Below are 20913 nucleotides of genomic sequence, written 5' to 3'. Positions count from 1 at the left end.
AGGGCGCTTGCGACTTTATTCTTCCCTGTCGAAACTCACGCGAAATGCAAGCGCTCTCTTCAGACTCGGTTACTTCTTTTAGTTTTCAGTTATATTCTTTTTAATATGATTTAATTCTACAATTCACTTCCTTCCATTACTACTGAATACGAATTGATATTTTGTTATGAATTTGATGAAATGATCTATCTTACTTAACGAAGTTGAATCCTCAAGTTCGTAACAGTTTTTGAACCCGTTGTAAAGACTAACAGAGATTGGTTGTTGAAATGTTTTTAATATCAGAGCCATCAATATTCTATCGATTATAATTTGCCCCGTTTGTTTTAGCATGCGTTAAGTTCTTATATTCATTTAATGATTTTCCACTTTCAGATCGGAATCATTTAATAGGTAATCATCAAAAGTTTATCATTTCAAAAGTATACTTTATTTACTACTCTTTAGTTGTTTTGACTACTATCCTTTGTTGTATCCTCATTACCAACTTCTAGAATGTTCTCCTCATGTTGTGTATGATGTGTCGTTGCTAAAACGGAGTTCGGCACAGACCTTTCAATGTATCTAAGAATTCGATGTTCAGTGCCAAAGTAATTGTCATATCATCATTGTCCCTTTTTGATATCTCTATATTGGTATCCGTTTCTTGGTTTATGAATTCATATGGATGTTTTGCACCCACATCGCAGTCTGATTGTGCTGAATCAATCAAGGAATTACTCTCACTATCAGTATATGTTATTGTATTTAAAACATGTTTATCTGAACATCTTGGCACTGGACGGCGACTTGAACCCACCCAGCTATTGAAGTCAATACCGTGCTTGTAAAATGTAACATTTGTGGTTTTATTTGTTGATACAGAACCAACTATTCCGCAGAATCTCGCATCTATGGAGTACTTACACATAATGCAACCCAATGGTATCCAAACGACATTTGCATCGATATTTTTTTTTCCTATTGAATATATTTTTTTATAATTTTTTTCGATGTTAATGTTTTATTTCGTGGCTTGTTCACGGGCTATCGTCCTTGTGCACTCGCCGTAGTTATTTGTTAGTGTTGAAATTGTGGCTGTGACCGTCTTGTACTGTACCCCCCACACGGCACTATGCGAGTAATTGCACTTTAATTGGCATGTCCTCTAGATGTAAGATTAAAAGGTGACTTACTACTAAAAACTATGTTATTATGTATTCTATCACTGTCAATATTACTGCGGTTATTGTATGCTCTGTGTGCATTAAGACGAGGCTTTCCATATTGTATCAGGTGTCTCTTATATATTATTTATCTTTCAATATTGTACTTATCAATGATCATATACGAAAACTGACACTTTTGTTTGCATTTACACTTAATTAAACATATATTACATACCGCGTCAATTGTTCGATGACCAGTTTTACTAATAATGAAAACTGTTACATGAATATTTTTTTTCTCTTTTTTTTTCTAGCCCGACAGCAAAGCAAAAAGTTTATATGGCTCGTTTTTGGCTGCCTCTGTATACGGCTGTCGTTTTGTCTATGTATGCTTCAGGTTCTATTATTGATAGAGCACAAGACGCATGCGCATTACGTTCGCACAGCTCGAGTTTGATTAGAATTAATGTATGCATTGATACTTGTTTGTCCGTCCATACGATTGCTTTGTTAGAGACGCGGCGTGTGCCGCGGGTTGGTAGAGTTAGATGCAAGGGATGATTGCGCTGTATAGAGAATGAGACTGTTGAAAAGAAGAACTAAGGCTTGCGACGTCACTCATCGTCATTTACATACATCATCTCTACTTCCGTTTCTAACTCCGCATTTCCATTCGCTGTACTCATTCTAGATTTGTAAATGTTTAATAACCTATTATATGTGTCAAGTGCGGTGTTTAACACAAATCAACATACATATACGCCGCTCGTATGTAAATATGTGAATAAGGAATGGCAGCGACGAGTGTATTCAAGCTGAAATTGGACGGGCATGCAATCCTTCTGGTTCCAAAGCATGAGTCTTATCCTAATGGATGTACAATCACTCCAGACATCCGCTACTCCAGCGGGTTATTCCAGCCAATAATCGCACAGAGATTACTAAACTAGATCTAGTTGCTGTGTAGTCAATCTTATTCCTGCTTATAATACCGACTGAGCAACATTTTGTAGTCTTAAACGTATACAATTTTATTGCTAATTTAGATCTAATTTGAACAATATTGTGATAATAAATAAAATATTTATATACCCTCGGTCAGGATTATAGCAGTTGTCTAAAGACTCGAGAGCATTAGTGGTCTCCGGTCTTTAGAGGTTCGTGTTACCCTGCGGGGGGCATAATCTGTTGGTTGTGTTGTCTACGGGCCGTGTAGACAAATTGGACAGTTCGTTCTCGCGGTCGCGATCCAGTAGCATGTCCAGCCTGGAGAACATCTCCCAAGAAGGCATCCAGTGTCTCGCATTCGCCGATAGTTACACGAAAAAATCAGGTGAGTTCCATATTCAAATTTAACTATTTACTTATAAGCTATTTTCTTTTTAATTTCGTTGTAGTTCCTGTGACTTCATTTGTTTAGATAAGAGTTTTTAAGTTTGAAAATGCGGAATCCGACAAATAATTTGAAAATCAGATCTATAATATGACAATTTGCCTCTTGATTTTGCCGGCAGCGATTTGGATGTCTTGATTCTTTGTAATGAATATAGATTATGAAAGTTGTTACAAATAAAATTTGTTGAGCTTCAAAAAACGTCATTTGTCTATATTGATGATGTGAAACCAATATTTTTGTTCTTCACTGACGAAAGCACATACATTTTTGTGGACCTCTGCTCATAAAATGTGAACTTCGCTTTTTAGTCACTACAAAGTTAGACCTCGTCGTCTCTCTTGAACACCTATGACCAATTTGTGAAAATTTTTCTTAAATCAAATAAAAACGATTTTATACTGAGATGCGGGCCAATTCAATTGATAGATCTGTGTTCCAATTCGATTCGAAAAATTTCATTACCGATGTATTAAAACGCTACCAAAACCGCTGTACCGCGCCTTAGGTATGCACACAGCAAAGGGGGGTATTTCGGCTGATCCGTTTTATTACTCATATACCAAAGAACACTGGATGAGTATAAAGAAACTCAAATATAAATATTCTATGATTAATATTTACGTATTATAAATGTATATTTTCTGTGAAAGTTATTTAAAAAATTGATATACAGATCCAACAAGCTTGCTGCCGACTTTGTGGATAGGCACTACGCTGGGCTCGGTGCTAACAATGATGATCAATCTGCCCGAATCTGACCACAGGCACACACAGCCCGTGGTCATCACCACCAGTGGTACGTATTGCTTTATACACTATTCAAACTATAATAATTAGATTACTCTTCATTCTGGTATTTCGGTTGTTTAAAATCAAATGCGGAAACAATTTTTTTACCGGACGTATACTGCCATCTAAATTGCATTTGCAGATTCTGCAGCTTTGATTTGATTATCTTTTATTCATTCCTATTGCACTTTACATGATCTGTCATTGCTCGCTTGCAGATCTTTCTTGCATCTGCTTTCTTCCTTCATCTACATTCCTAGATCAAAGTTTTTTACATTAATTATCACAGACTCTTTATATTTATTTTATTTATTTACATTTCTTTACTTATTTTACTATTTTTCATAGTCTCACATAAGAAGTTTCACGAAGTGTGTCATATACGTAATATTTATAATAGTAACTGCTCAAACAGCAGATAAAAAATGTCATTTTATATTGAATTCTGTATTTATTTTAGAATTGTAATATCACGTCGATTTGTGTTTCCAGGCGGACCCATTTTAAGGTTGAAAGGATCGGTCCTGACGATGTCCTTCCTCGACTGCAACGGTGCTTTAATACCCTATTCATACGAAAGTTGGAAGGATGACAGTAAAGAGGTAATTTTGTATAATTTTTTAACTTGTCAAGATTTGTTCGGTATGTTACGTTTACTAATATGTTGAAAAGGACCACTGAAATTATGTAATTAATAACTTATTTAAAGTGGTGACAATATTTAATACAAAGAGTATTTATGAATATTACAGTAACAATCGACATCTTTATCATCTTTTCAGCAAAAGGATGTCTAGTGAATATAGGCTTTCGCAATGGTAATCAGATAAATAAAAATACATTAGTGCACCTCCTCCCCCTCCTCCCTCCACTGGATGCAAGCTGCGCATGACCTGTCATTGTGGCAATCTTTGGGGGAGGCTTTATGCCTTGTAATGGGCGTTTCTTGAAGTGATAATAACACGCTAAAACACAAACCATAACGGAAGAGCATAGTCTCCTAAGACAGACAATACGTTTAACTTTAAAGGACTTCATATGTGGTTGACTGTACCGAAATTCGATGTATATATTAATGTTTTTAATATTTATTTTAAACGGATCAAGGGTCGCGAATGCCGAGAGCGACGTGAACGTACTCCGACGAAGCAGGGCTCCAGCGCGAGCCGCACCAGTCCCACGCCGGGAGCTGCCGCTGACGGCGACCGTCAGTTCGTCGTGCTCGCGTCCGAGAAGCAGGCGCGCGTCGTCGCACTGCCCAGTCAGAACTGCGTCTACAGGCAGCAGATAGTCGAAACTGATTTCGTCGTTAAATCGGAAACCGTCAGTCTTAAAGGTAATTTACTCTCATCACGTTTTAATCTTCAATTTATTTATTTTTTTAATTAATAGGAAATGATTTGTGACAATACATAAAGTTAGCGAATTTTTGCTATTAGGTGCTATGTTATTTTTATTGATTCCGTGTATAAAGCCTTCCAGGTATGATATATGCTCGCCTCAAACATTTGGACTATTTTAAATTTGTTCCGCGCAGTGGTGTACAGTCAGCAACTATATATAATGCAAATTAGAAAAATATATATTTAATTTTTATAAAATTCAGTGAATACAGAAATTATATTAAAACAACTATGATAAAGTAAATGAATAAAGATATTATATCACTACTTATTTATTTTTACATCTTTTATAATGTTCAGTTTTGTAAATAAGACGATATAAATAATTTACAAAACGACAGTAACAGTAAAAATCGATTGTAAGTACAATTTCAAATTTTCTTTATTTGAGTTGGTAAACACTTACACATTACATGAAGTAACCTACCATCGGTTCGTAACGTTATTCTGCTTAAAAGAGCCGACCAGATATAACAGTAGCTCTTTTTAAATAAAATTTAACAATTTTTGATGCATACATTATAATATTAACAATTTAAAAGAATCAACAAATCAAGTATCATTTGGATAAAGTAACAACTCTGTGCTATAATAAGATTTATTTATTAACGTATTTTTTAATTTTAGATTTAATATACTAAAGATTATATTAAAAACTAACTAAACAAACTGAAGATTTGGATGTCTTGTGGAACTTTATTGTTGCAATTATTGAGTTCCTTGTCGGCTATACTCAACAGATCAGCGTTCCAAGACAGTGGTAGCTTATAATGTTAAAATATTTAACAATTCAAATGAATATATTTTAAATTTTAATTCGTGGTATGTTAATCTGTGTTACTTTTTCAGACAGCGTCTGTTTAGTGAACTACCTGTCGACGGGCCACTTGGTGGCATACAGCCTACCATCGCTTCGCCCCCTCGTCGACGTCGACTTCCTCCCTCTCTCGGAACTCAGGTAACATCCCGTTTACATATCACCCACTTATCTAAATCTTCTATGGAAACCAAAGTATATATTTCGAATATATTTCCTTTTTTTTGTCATCAATGAGATTAACTGAATTTATTTTAACGCATTGATTTACTCCAATTGCTTGCGGATAAATACCTGCATTATTATTGACAGAATAAAAATATTTTTTTTATATATTAATATAACAATTGGAATGTGGTCTTGTCTGATGGTGCCGTCGAAATATCGTTGTTTCTCTGGAAAAGTCGGTGAAATGCTTGAACTAGAGACTCTAGAACATCAGTTTCGCCTCCGCTTGATAGATTAGTACGGCAAAGCTTTATTTTTTTAAATTCTCACACCTAAATGATCAATAAAAAAAATACAGATATTTTTCATCTTTCGGCTTGAGTTTTTACTTGAAGTTTTCGCGCCAGAATTAACGATATTTTGACAGACACGTAAACCCTGAGGTTTCCATGGAAGTATATCTTGGACCTTCCGTCCTACCAAACATTGGTGTGAAATTGGTGTCGATACCTAAATTAGAAATGTCCGATGAACACCGACCACTTTTAGATAAAATTTTCCATGCACTAAACGAAGGCACTAAATGATAAAGAGCTATTATACATTTGAATTAGCTTAATACGCTTGGATTTGTGACATGTTAAACCATATTGCATATATCAATCACTAGTTCGATGAGCTCGTTTTATCATCTGCTGATTTATCATTTGGGAGCCTAGAGACAGACGTTCTCTGACATATTGATGTTAGAAAGGATGTACTTGTTTGGTGCAAGAGCTGACCTGAATTGCATCAAAGACGTCAAACTATCTTGCTATTGTATTCAAAATTATTATGAATTGTGTAAGAGTATTGTTAAATCAAATAATTAGTTTAGATAGTTTAGATAAAAGAAATTGACGGCTCTGATGTGGTTCCATTAACAAATCCACATGCATCTAAACATCGTCTAAAATCTTACCAGTGTGCACGAGGCCTTTTGCGCCAAACAAGAGAAGGTGTCAACTTTTATTTAAAGCTCCGAAGCACCGAAATACAGTCGTGCTATTTCTATCACAACTTAGTCGAAACTTTGCCAACCTATCGAGCACCACTTGTGCTTACGATATTCGCAATATTTTTTTTTTATCTATTCTTAAGTTAAGAAAGACCTCAGACATGACTCGAACACACAATGTCCTAACACCGGACCACTGTTGTATCTCGGCGCCGGGTTGCAGCACAGACCCTTGTTAACCACTGAACTCATGGAATGTGTCCTAGGTTCCTCCGCTAGCCGGTTGTGTCATTAATAGCGTGTAAGTCATGGATCATGTCGAAGGCGCCCGCGTCATGTCGCGCGCACGGTCCGGCGCCCCGGCCGCCCGCCGGCGGGGGCGTCGGACTCGTGTGCGGTGTACTGATGGTGTCTGTGTTCCTGGTAGTTTCCAGACACAGTCCAAACAAAGGGGTATCGTAGACCCAATGCTCTCCATTTGGGGCCAACAACTCATTGTTAACGAGGACACCGACCAGTAAGTGACGTCCATAGCGGCATTAGTCATGTACCCGCCGTCACTCTGTCCTGTGGAGTCGCACACCGCGGCACCTGCGCTCCTACGCTAGAAATGGTAGTTGCCCCCCCCCCCCCCTCCCTTGTTCACGTCGAACCACTTTTCCGTCCTCTGAGCGAATCTTCACATGTTTCACGCTTTATTTCGTTCGCGTTAAGAATGTAGCCTGCCAATGAAACCACCTTGCAATGCCGAAAATTATCACTGTTAATATTAGAGCGATCGGAAAGTAATGTCGTTATAGAAAAACCGCTTAGCCATTGAAAATTTGTATACTAGACAGCAAAAGGTTGTTGATAACGAAGGTGAATATATTGTTGATTATAAATAAAAACTTGTTAATAATGTAGTCGTGTGAATTTAACTTGAGAAAGTGACATTATCCCCCTAACTTCATATAAAATGAACGCATTTAACGATAATTACCCATCGGATTGGTGACCAAAAGTGGTGATGAAGTGAAGTGAGGTCAATAAGACCTTTAAGTGTAATAGAGACCACGTATCAACCCACAAGTCGTACAGACGATCTTGTAATATCAGATCCTGTCGGTCTTATTAGAAATAAATGGCTTGATACAGTAATGAACGTCCGACGGTTGAAATGGTGATGAAGTGTCTAAGAATTACTTTATTGGTTGACAATGATGATTCACTGCATTCATCACCATTATTACGCCTATCTCAAAGCACCCCATGTTGCAACTTCCCACGTCCTTAACTATGTCGTCGATCCATCTAGTACCTTCGGCCTTTCTAAAATTTTTAGGGCCCCCCCCCCCTCCCCCCGTTAAAATCGTATTGAGTCCACTTTCGAATTGCCCCCTTGTATGGCGTGGGGTCCCACGTTAAGAAACACTGATCTAGCGGTAGGCTGCGTTAAGCCGCGTCAATCGACTCATCACTGCCACTCGAAAACCTTTCGGCTCCAACTGCATTCGTAACGCAAACGAACTTCGTCCCTTTAAAAATCATTTTCATTAAATTTCGAAATTTAAAATATTCAATAAATTAAGGTAAAGATTCGCACAGTGTACGGACAGTCCGAACCCGCTTGCAAAAACGCTTGAAGCATTGACACCCTAGCGTCGAACAGTCCTGGTATCACACGACACTATGTCCCCAACAAAACACTCACATGAACACTCCTCTTATGTGCTTCTATATTCTTTTCTCTTGCTCGTTATGATTTTATTAAGCTGTTATTCTCTATTTCTCTATTCTGCTTGACTTTTAATACTTCAACAACGCATGATAGCGACAACTGTTATGCCATTCTTATCTGTGTCATTTAGAGTAACGTCATATATGTAAAATCCAATACGCTTCGCTTCTGTAGATTTTAAATCAAATAGGTTTCATATCGACGAGGATCTAAGGTGAGAAATTTCGTTTTACAATTAATATAAACGCATCTGCGAAATATACATTGACGTGATTGATATCGTAATTGATTTTTCGATTTGAATTTGCTAAAGAACACAAGTTCTTATTTCAAATAATAATTAAATGTAAATGTAAAATGTAGTTGTCGGGTTAATAAAAAAAATAATTTAAAAAAAGAGTTTAAATATGAATTCTGAATATATGTAATGTGATATTGCAGGATAGCGAAGACCTTCTGCTTTAGTAATCGCGGACATGGACTGTATTTGGCATCGCCTACAGAGATACAGAAGTTTACTATTGACACAGAATTTTGGTAAGTACAAACTTTATGGATGATGATGACGTCATTCAAAGTTGCATCCAAAAACACACCAAAGAACATACCTCAGCGCAAACGTACGCGTATCCTTATATCTAAGAATTATTGCCAGATGTTATGGCAATAATAATGGTGGAGGATTCTTCCTAGGACCTATAGGTATTGTAAGTAATGACACGAAGTTCAAACAAAAACAGTAGCGCAGTCAACGACTCTTGTGGCTTAACAGTTTCGACGGAAATGAAAGCGTGGTCTTGTGTACAAAGATAATCTTTCTTAGCAAGATATTCTTTAATTTCTACCAAAACGTTCTTGAAGCTGAACAACATAAAATTTTTCCTAAGGTTTTGTAGGTAGTGACAACACGAAGTCCAAAGTACAAGTGTGTATATAGATACTGTACTGTTTCTGAAGAAGTTGTTGCTGTTAGCCTTGCGGCTTTTACAGCTTCATCTGTATGAGTTCACGGAACGGAGGGGTCCGTGAACTTTAAAACTTAACAAAGTTTGAGTGTCGGAACTCGTATCAGGGACGGTGGTGAGACTTATGGAGAGCGACGAAGATGATGCTCAGGAACACAGGAACAACCTAGGAACAACCTGGTCGGCCCCTCGAAGACACAGTCGGTCGCGGGGTATATAGATCAAGCTTACCCCATATTTATACCGATTTTAAAACTATGAACACAATATTCAGCCAATCACAAGGCGAGAAGTGTTATAGCGCTCTCTTTCGCACGATGTAAGTATAGAGCGCTCTGGCGTGGGATTCCCCTGTTCGCTGACGCAAATAATAATTTATCCTATGTTATCATTTAGGTTAGAAATTAGATAAGAGTTTTTACTGCCCAATCGGCATTTTCAGAATCCATGGGTTTGAGGTGAAATAACGCAGATGGCGCGTAACGTAAATCCTTTTAAATTAGCGAAACACGAAGAGGCCATAATACTGGACTGTTACTTTTACTGGATTGGGAGGCCGAACCAGCTATAGAAAAAAGTTGTTATGAAGGATATCCTAGATAGAAGCAATGCCGGAGTTTCTTCTGCGTTTTCTTTTATCGACGCTCTTCGAAGTGGCTATAATGTTAGCGAGGAAGTACCAACCGACCATATTAAAATTCGACCCTCGGCGAGCCCTTTAAGTGGGAGTATTAAACGCGTATTTAGTGGCATACCAAGTCAAGGACCCTTGCGCTAGATTATTCTATGAAGCTAGATTCCTAGAAGCCTTCAATCTGAATTACCTAAACGAGGTATAGACTAGTCTGGAAAGGAAACTCTGCCCAGACCGAAATAGAAACCTCTAGAAGAAGAGTGATACTTCTAAACATGGAAAACCCGTGTCAACCAGCGTCCACAGCTGGACGTAGACATTCCCTTCAAAGATTTCCTATTGCACCAGCTAGAAGCGAACCACATCCAGCCTCTTCTGATAACATCAACAAAGTCGTCTTTATTGTCGATAGTCGTCTTACCCTGCACTAGTCAACTAAAATATCTCAATTCGTTTACAGTCAGCAACTGAACGAGATGCTCGGAGAGCTGTTCCTCCCCCGCGACATGCCCGAGCCGCCAAAGGAAGGTTTCTTTAGAGGACTGTTCGGAGGAGGTGCAAGGCCTCTTGACCGCGAGGAGCTTTGTAAGTTTGCTTCGAATATTTTTACGTTATTACTTTTACCTTATTTTAGATACCCCCGACAATATATAAAGAATATAGGAAAAATAGAATAAGAAAACTGTAGTAATGTATTAAGAAAGCACAACCCAAAGAAAACTGTGATAAAAAAAATAGAATATGTAAATAATAAAATAAAGAATAAAAAAAATGTACCTAGCCACCTAAGAGTAATAAGATGATGGAAGGAAGGCTATGACAGCAAGAAGGAATAAAAGAACAAAACGTAGGATATTGTGATGGAAATGAGATAAGAATAAAAGAAATTGAGTAGTATGACAGTGAGTGAGGAATAAAGATGGAAATTCTGAAAAACTTATTTGTAAACAAAGACCCTGATCCCAACTAATTAGGAGTACGAGAGGCCTCCAATAGCGGGGGCCATAAAAAAAATATAAAGAATGTGTCCATGAATGGTTTTCTATTCTATTTTAAGAAAACTTCACTTCGTTATTGTATTATTTCAGATAATAAATACAACTTTTTTGCGTTTGGGATTAATGAAAATATAAAACTGTTCAGAAAGTAATTTTGTTTTTCCGGATAAAAGATGTGATTATGTTTGTCAAACTCAGTTTTAGACTTTGTTTAAGTAGTTAAACGTTTCTAGATATTATTAAATATATTCGGGCAAATTAACATGAGCTGGCTAATGTATAACGTGTTGTCCAGTTGGTGAGAGCAGCGGTAAGCCAAACCGTGCTGTGGCCAAACACATCCCGGGGGGCGCAGGCACTGCCGAGATAGGCGCCCGTGCCTCTGCCGCCGCCGGGGAGGTCGCCCGCGCCCACCACCTGGTCCTGGAGCGAGGCGACAAGCTCTCCCAGCTGGAGGACCGTACCGAGCGCATGCATTCCCAGGCCGCAGAATTCTCCTCCTCCGCCCACCAGCTCATGCTCAAGTACAAGGACAAGAAGTGGTACCAGCTGTGAACCCCAGGAGAAGAGACTTGTATAGCGACTAAGAGCCGAATTATCACTAGAACCGGTACGAACCAATCCGTACCAAACCGGTACGCGCCCAATTATGTACAAATCTTCTATAGAAATACGGAAACGTTTAAAATTATCACCCGGTACGCGGCGAGCAGATAGAGTATAACATGACAACTCGCTGATTCATTTTAACTTGCTAATTGCGAATAAAGTAGAAATTATATTAAGATTCTATTCGATCGCAAATAAAAACATTTCGGTAGTTAAACTCAATATTCGGACGCTAAGCACAACTAAAGTGGGCGATAAATTTTTAGTAATAATGGGACGATGTTTACACGCACAACGTTTTTTAGAGTCGGACTTAGAAAATATCCAGTTTGCAAGTCCCTCGATTATTGCCCTTGCGATAATATATCACGGGCTGCCACTAATAATTTCTATTTTGAATCTGTTTCTCGTTCAGAGAAAGGAGGCGAGATATCGACCTGAAATGCGTTCTGCACTCTTCGCGATGTGATAATGTAAATAAATCTTTAAAAAAAAAAACAATTAACTTAATCTTTTTATACAGAATGTTATTGTAGTCAATATCGCATCAAATTGCAACACCATTTTCTTTCAGATTTTAATATATTTTCCGTCATTTTCTATTCGTCTAGTATTACCGTGAAATGTGCGGGAATTTTGACATTTTACTTTATGACGTATGATGTTGACATACGTCAAATTGCATTTAAGTTTTTTTTTTCGAAGTTTACGTTACAATGTTGCGTAGGAATGAGATTATTCGAGTCGTTGCTATTATCCCTAACATGTGGCTGTACATTTTAATAGATACGTATGTGAGTATAAAATAAACTTAAATAAATAAATGATGGTTGATGTTGAACTGTGTAATGTGATAAGTTATAAAGGTAATAATATAAAAATAAATGATACTGTAAAGATTGGAAAAGTAATCATTGGATGACAATAATTTTTGTTACTCTGCAAATTATTTTGGCACCGGATCGTGCAATTTTACTTTTTCTTCATCTCTCACTTTACGTTCGGAAATCTTAATATCTTGATTCGTGTACATTCTTTAATATTCTACGGTATTATATTTTATGTTTTAAGCATTCGTTAGTAGGAACACGTTATATTTAATTTAAAAAAAAATATTTTATATTAAGTAGGGGTCACGGTGCTTGTCACCACACAATGATAGCAATACTAAGCGCAGGTTGCCAGCCTAATTTAGACCAGACCAATTGGTGTCGTGTCGGTGTTGCTAGTTAAAATACAAAATAAAATTAAAGAGATAATTATTATAATATAAAATAGTGTGTAATTGCATTATTGTATATCGCAATTTAATTATAAGAATATAGAGAAACTCTCTGTATGTAAGAAATTTAAGTAATCATATTATTTCCATTTGAAGAAATTTGGTAATTTTAATATAATGAATATGGCAACATCATGAATGTATAGTATATACAGAGAGTTTTTTTATAAAGTAATGTAGTAGAAATCGATGTATCGCATGGCAATAACGATTCTTATTGACACAACTGTTTGCGATTTTTAACTGGTAACCCTTTGTTGCTTCTCGCTTTTCTATATACTTCCTTATTTACCCAAGTCTTGAATAGATTTACTAAATATACTTATAAAAATATAATTGATTATTTTTCTTGTTTAATTCTAAAGAAAATATATACTTAAGTGCATATATTTAGGTTAGATTCTATGTCTATTTCTAAACGTATTTATTTAACTATGAGAATTGTTAAAGTTTAAAAATGGTTCGTAGATGACATCTCGAGTTATAGCTGTGTAACTTATTTTATGTCAGATTATATAACAATAAATATATTTTATTTAAACATATATCTACTGTACTTCTTTCATATATTTTTATAACATTAGCTTCCGTAACCTAAGGTAACCTCATTTATATAAGAGAAATGTGTTATATTAGTATTTTATCAATATATATATCACGTAAAATAAATTATATTATATTAATAATTTTAATTGAATAATTTTAACAATATTTTTTTTAATTAAGATTTCTAAACGCATGTTACTATTTCCGGGAATGTGTTATATGGAAAACGAATGAATTTGATAATGGAGTTCCGATTTACCTTGTACGTATATATAGTGTTTACCGCATTATTTTCCTAAATCGTAAGAGATCTGCGGCAAATCTCTAGTAGCTTCAATAGACAGATCGATATTTTCTTATTGAACTATAGCCAATCTAGCACGAATGGCACGTCTTCAAAGTTCCAAGCAGTTGGTGTCACACCGCAAAAGTTCACTTTGAATCTGGTCGCATATCAGTGTAATATATCAAGTAGAAGTCGTAGTGTGTAGACGGCGCTTAAATTTTCAGCGTATCGCTTGTACGACCTACTTAGAACTTTCATTACTTATTAGTCCAACACTCGCACACAGATCTAAGACTGCAACCGTGATCTACGGAACTACCTCTTGAAGGTAGTCGTGAATATTAGATTGAGCTTGGTGTGGAGTTATCTTCGATCTGAGCGGAATTCATTGCATCAGTATATATATCACACTTCCATAACGTTGCTTGCGTATTCTTAATAGATTTTCGTGAAACGTAGTTGTTGAAATGAAAGTTAATAAAATTTATTTTTAAACTACATTTTTTTTAAACACACGCGATCGTCGCCATGTTTGTTATAGATTATAAATATGGAGGTATTTAAGTAATTATTTTCACTTCACGAGAAGATTGCCTCTAAATATTTTAAAAAGTTTTTATTACAATTTGAAAGCATCAAAATGATTATATACCTCTAAAGTTAATTGCATGCATGCCCAACGTTTTTTTTTCTTAAATTTATGCTAATGCATATTGTTAAATACAAGAAAAAAAAACGTTGCGCATGCATGCAATGGCAACACTGTCAAGTTGTAAGATTCAGGCGCGACAGCTGCTCTTTTCGCCATAACGTAAATGTCCTCATATGTAAGAACGGTTAAGTTTACTCAATTCTATTAATTGTTTTGGTAAATGTACGCGAAGTTCCAAGAGTCGGAAGGCGCATTTGCTTCAGAGCAACGCCGACAGTTATTTCGCGAATTATGGGACTAAATTAATATAAGGTTTGTATATAAATAATGATCAAAACTTGTGGCAAATTATTACTTGTTATGGATCGTAGTTTGTTTCGAACATTATTTTGTATTCATTAGACGATTGTCTCTTAAAATGAGTACCATAAGAGCTATTACTATACATATTGTATATAATGAATGCTGTTGAATTATATTTAGTTTGTTAGTTGATTATAGTCATTATATATAAATGAATTATAATATATGAAAATAAAATTATATCGTAAATTTGTGGTATATTATTTTATATATCCCTATTTTTCAAGCAGTGATAGCCAAGAGACAGACTTGCGATTGTAGATATCAAGTTCGATTCTCAGAAGACATTGTTACGCCTCCGCTCACAAAATTCCAGGGGATGGACAGCAGCGCCCTCCGTACCATAATACCACACTGCGATAGCCAATCCACTTGCCAAGTATGTCAGTTATGGTATATGACCCCCATAGATATCTTTGGGGGAACAAACTAGCTCCCAAAGAATGCGCAGCAATATCCTCTGCCCCTCCAGAGTACAATCCCTCATAGATATCTTTGGGAGAAGCCTACCTTGCTGTAGGCGTCTATGAGCTAAATAAAGAATTGCAAGTGATTTTTAGAAATGTAGGGTAATCCTGGAAATAGTATGACATCAATCAAAAGCGGTCATTAGTGTCGCAGACCTCGTTAAAATAATATTTTGGCACGCGCTGCTAAAATATTATTGTTAAGAATAGAGTTTACAGTTAGTTAATTTTATATTACCTTTCCATCGGCGTAACTCCAAAATTTTTTAAAAAATTAATTGCAATCGGCAATGCTTACAAATAGTAAAAAATATTATGTACATACCGACATTTTTCAGGATCCATAATACAAAAGATACTATAGGGTGATAGGTGTAAAAGCGTCGTAAATGTATAGCCTTCTGAGACAGACATTAAATAAAAAGCGATTTCAGAATTCAATTTACTATATGTAAAAAATATTCTCGTTCCCCTTATCTGGTGTGGGACAGGGACTATTTATTTTCTATTAATTTATTCACACTCTTTTTTATCATTTTCTTCTTTCACGTATCATAAGTCTTACTGCTTCTTTCATGCTACAACTTGTGCAGTCTTTCTCTTCCATTCCCATATTAGCCATACATCCATCTTCAACCACTACATTCTAGGTTTCTTTGTTTACAATTTTATCTATATTACATTTTTTACACTGCAATTAATTCAATTATTGACATTTTTCTATTTATTTATCACAGTTTCTCACTATCTTACTTACTGCACCATTTTTAACTTACATTTTAATTATTTTACTATTAGGTAGTTTAGTTTATAAAGGATGTCTCGAAATCCTATATCTAATCACCCTGTAGAACTCAACCAACGAGACAGATTATTACACATATCTAGGAGGCTAGTAAAGTAGGTACACTGTTATGAAATAAAACTCAATCATATTGAGCAACTTTTTTAATAAAACTTTTTAACTATGATATAATAAATACAATAGAATACATTACATACGAGCATTTATTATGTCTCGGGCGCGTTCGACGCGGCGCGGGGAGGAGACAATACAATAGGGGGATTAATGAAAGGGAGAGGTGGTGGAAGGGAGAGGTGTAGGGGTTACGGGATAGTGGTGTAAGGAAAGGGGTGGGGGGAAAAGGGAGGTGGAGTTGACCACGTCATCGCAGCCCGAAAGGCACATCTCTCGTTTCGACGGACAGTCGAGTTCGTCTCTGCTGCTCTGGCTACTAATATACAGTACAGACGCACCAAACGCTCTTCGCCGAAGCACTCAACAGCGTATTGCGTTTATATATTGCATCAAATGAGATCGAAAAGACCGCCAAGAGCGTTCGGTCACGCCTACAATCACTGGACAAGTGTTGCCATGTCAAAATAAAATCAAATTAATACATTATCGTTTCGCTATCGCATTATGATAAGAAATTGTAATAGTTGGAGCGATATTTTAGTACAACATCATAATATGGATATGCCTTCTTTAAATAACACTAAAGATTATAAATCGAAAACAAATTGCGGCCAGTTTTTTAGGGTTAAAATCGATATATTCAAATTTTTCTATTGGACTTCATATCGATACATATATTGGAACAATAGGAAACACATAATAATATTATTGACCTCGTTAAAGGAACTCTAATTTGGAAAAAAATATACAATAGATTGAGTCATATTGAATTGTTCAAATTGCGAAGCTTATCTGAACTTTAAGTAAAAAATCGAGAATGTTCTCATGATAAGTTATAACGTCATATAAGCAAGTTGAACAATTGAATAACATATAGTATCTTATAACATTTGAGTCATACGGATGATTCCCGAAATGGATATAGTCCATCCTCATAGATTTAAAAAGGACTTTTTGGAAGCAACCTGTGCCCTATGCCCTTAACAAGGTCGTCTCAAGTGGCCATTTATTGCCATTTCGCTAGTGTATGATTATTAAATATTATATTAAAATGAAAAGGATGGTGTAACAAAGGTGAAGACATTGTCTTATCAATGGCCAGATATATGACGACAAATGTAAATTATAATTTTTTTTAAAAACAAAGTAAAACAAACCGAAACCTCAGGCATGTCCATATTATAAATGCTTAAGTCTCCATAAATCGCTCCATCTATCAATTACAAATAACATACGACGCAATATCTGTACTCTGTTGATCACACGAGAACACAGATAAATATAAACATCATTGCAAAACTGAAAAATTTTTATTCTCTCAAGTAAAATTTGTAAAACAATGGATACCACAGGATGCTTCAATATCACTAGCTACAGCTCGTTTTTAAACCAAAACATTTTAATACATTCGCTTTATGACATCTTGCATTATGCTACCTAAAATACACTTGCAGTTGGTAGACATATGTATCAAAGAGACACTGTAGTAACCAAATAGATGCAACAGATTTAAACAAATACTGCAAAATGACTTCTTGAAATAATCTACCAATAATACACTTGCAGATGAGAGGCGTGCGTCTTAAATGATATAGCCCAATTTTGAAATTGAATACTGCAAGACTGTCTCGTTCAAAATACTACCACTGATACACTTGCAGTTGGTAGATAGTGGTCTTAAACGATACATTAAAGTAAAGAAATAGCTCGATACAACGAATACTGCAAAATGACTTCTTAAAAGAATCTACCAACAATACACTTGCATCTGCAAGTGTATTGTTGGTAGATTCTTTCAACGTATCTTAAATAGAACGCTGTGGTATCGAGAGAACTTACTCAATGTTCTGATATTAAATGAACACTAAAAAACAACTCTTTGAAACATTCTACCTCCAATACACTCTTAAGTATTGATCTTAAATGTAAGGCAGTAGTAGCAACAAAAGTACCAAAATACAAAGATTTTATATGTGTACTGAAAAATGTGTTTTAATATTAAATCATTAATAATAATATTTGTGTGATGTACAGTGTACAAAATATTGCGTTTGAGTACACTCGGCGACGTTTTAGCTATGCTGCGTAAGTCTGAGGCCGTGGGTGAGTAAAAATACAAAAATAGGAATGACTTAACGTTCACTGGTACAAAGTCTAAAGCCTGTCCTAATCTAACGCTACACGCCGGAATGCGCGAAGACGGGGGATTCCCCTTCTACAGTATGACAGCGGTGAGTTTATAGGGTATTTCCCCGGCTCCGCACTTCCCCGCGGAACTACTGTAAGGCGATACAAAACGTCTAGGACGGCGCTTTCGGCTGAGGATCGACATTCAAAAACCTATATATCACATAATCCTGTATAGCCTGTTCCATCCACGAAGACGCTTCCCACTGCGTCTGTTAAATGGTAATAGAACACATCACTACGATCCTAGATCTCTAGTGAACAGTGATACCAAAAAAATTCTGAAATACAAGGTTTCAAACACCTTGTAAAAGATACGAGTGGGAGACATCTTCGTGTAAGGCACTATTTGTAGAATGTAAAATCGGATGACTCCGTACACGCGGACAGCCGCTGGTGTCGTGTCATCGTAAAATTCGCTAACAAAACCCCCTAAATATCGAATTTTTATCATTTGTAAAAATCCCTCCGGTTATCGGTTTAAGTAATAACTACCTTAGTACGATAAACGGAAGGTTAAAATTACCATAATTTCGTTTATCATACTTGTACATCTGTTATGGTATGCGATATATACACGGCATTACTGTCCGAGATATGACCTCGGGATATACAGTAAGTCTAAACTTACACTAGATCTACAAATTGCGATATTAGATACAAATTGCTGATGTAATCGTGTGTGATACTAAGTTTCAACAACTATATAATACTGACGTCTAACACGACGTCCGGACTATCCAAGCCGGTTAGTGTAGATCAGGGGTGTCAAACTTGCGACCCGCTTGCGACCCGAAATAAACATTCATTTGGGCCAATTTCTTAAGTAGTCTCGGCCAATAAAATTTCTCCCGAAACAGTAAACATATCATTTAACTTTACATATGTTTATTACAATGTACTCAAAATAAAAAAAAAATCTTTCAATGAATTTTATTATTTATTCTACAGCTAGCTTTTGAGTTTGACACCCCTGGTGAGTGACCGCTCGACACCAAAACACTAATGAAATAAAGGCACACCTATATACACAACAGAAAACTTTAAACATTTCCGTATATTTGTTAAAACATTTGCGCGTGCGCATCGAACAATATTGAATTAACCGCCATCTAGTGAGACGTCGCACACCGGTTTGAATTAGCACCTTTCAGCGGCAACTGACAATGTGACTACACTTCAATAATATTATTAGCAGTTTTCACATCGATAACATATAATTTTCGCAGATATATTTATCTTCAAAAAGAGAACATAGATATTGGTTTGACATTACAACGAATAAACATGCTATAACGATTTAGCTTCAAATATAGCTTTTTTTGAATTTCGTTATAACGACTGTAACAAAACACATTATATCCTTTACATATATTTAAATGTAACTAATTATTATGTTTTTATTTTAAATTGCAGTGTAAATTATTTATAGCAACACTAGTGCCATTTAAACCTCGTACAGCGAAATGGGGGGGGAGGGATGGAAGGGACTATTGACCCCTTCAATACGCCGTCATATTTTTATGCTATTTTTTTTAGCTTCGATATCGGCGCGCTTTTCTAAGGGGTGTTACAACGGTTTCAATAGCACTATAGCAATAAGCTAAATAGCATTTTAACTAAGTTTTCGCTTGAAGAACTCTACAATACATAAGTTGAATAAAAAATACATTTCGTCACACTGCAGTACCGATTCACATAGGCTCATCACAGCTGGTTACATTTAACAGCTTAAACCTAACTTGCTGTCATCGCGCCTAACCTATAATTAATACATGGGAAACTTAGTTTAAATTACAAACAAACTGTTTAATAAAACATGATTAAAGATATACAATACAATTTGCGTGAATACATTTGAAAATTACTTTGCGAAATGATATGAATACATTAATACTTACAACGTAAATGTTCACTGACATTTATTTGATCAATACAACTTCAACGGTAGGACGCCCACAGGTGGACATATTAACCATTAGCCCAGTGTCTTTGGACTACTTTAGCGACGTCGCCTGTGCAACTTGTAAATGGACGCCCTACGCTGGGCTCGCCGGTACGTAACAAATTTTTTTTTAATTGACAAAAAATATTACAAATAAACTGCAATTTGATATGATTAGTAACCCAACATACAGCATTCAATCAAAATTTAAAAATAATTCTATTACTTTTTCAATGATAATTGGTTAAAGACCATTTCTGATAGAATATCCTGTTTATTTGTAACATATCATATATAATCAGAGATCCAAATATCCGGGTGCATGTGCACTAAACATGTGTTAGCTTAATATGGAAAACGATTTTGCATCAAAAAGAATCCGCGATCAACTAATGCTATAAAACTCAAAAATATTTTCTTAACCGATACTACACTGAAATTTTAGATCTTTACTCCTGGGCATTTTCGATCTGGTACTACAACTAACATAGTAGCTGTACTGGGCTGAATAAACCATGTAATATGAATTAGTCTTAATGTTAAAAATAACAGATTATAATTGTAAAAGATTAGTCAAAGTCTATTAGTAACACAAAAGTCTCCTCCATAGTTGCCAACCATA

General features: G+C 35.9%; 1 protein-coding gene across 4 annotated transcripts in view; it reads left to right on the top strand.

Annotated features, from left to right (window-relative positions):
- Positions 1 to 13517, top strand: part of Tomosyn (syntaxin-binding protein tomosyn) — a 312667-nt gene extending 299150 nt beyond the window's left edge. For 3 of the 4 annotated variants that reach the window (XM_068761392.1, XM_068761391.1, XM_068761389.1), the window contains 9 exons: positions 2365 to 2481; positions 3218 to 3340; positions 3826 to 3935; positions 4441 to 4669; positions 5586 to 5694; positions 7146 to 7235; positions 8880 to 8975; positions 10498 to 10622; positions 11331 to 13517. In XM_068761392.1, coding sequence (XP_068617493.1) covers positions 2365 to 2481; positions 3218 to 3340; positions 3826 to 3935; positions 4441 to 4669; positions 5586 to 5694; positions 7146 to 7235; positions 8880 to 8975; positions 10498 to 10622; positions 11331 to 11590 — 1259 coding nt within the window. In that variant the 3' untranslated portion in view covers positions 11591 to 13517. The remainder of the gene's footprint in view (positions 1 to 2364; positions 2482 to 3217; positions 3341 to 3825; positions 3936 to 4440; positions 4670 to 5585; positions 5695 to 7145; positions 7236 to 8879; positions 8976 to 10497; positions 10623 to 11330) is intronic. The other variant, XM_068761390.1, reaches the window with a different exon arrangement.
- Positions 13518 to 20913: the final 7396 nt, after the last annotated feature.

This window comes from Battus philenor, unplaced genomic scaffold, assembly GCF_028537555.1.
Source record: "Battus philenor isolate CCGP_79_NKW_IND1 unplaced genomic scaffold, ilBatPhil1.0.hap1 SCAF_14, whole genome shotgun sequence".
NCBI lineage: Eukaryota > Metazoa > Arthropoda > Insecta > Lepidoptera > Papilionidae > Battus > Battus philenor.
The sequence above is the reverse complement of the archived record's forward strand: the minus strand, read 5'-3'. Positions and strand labels throughout refer to the sequence as shown.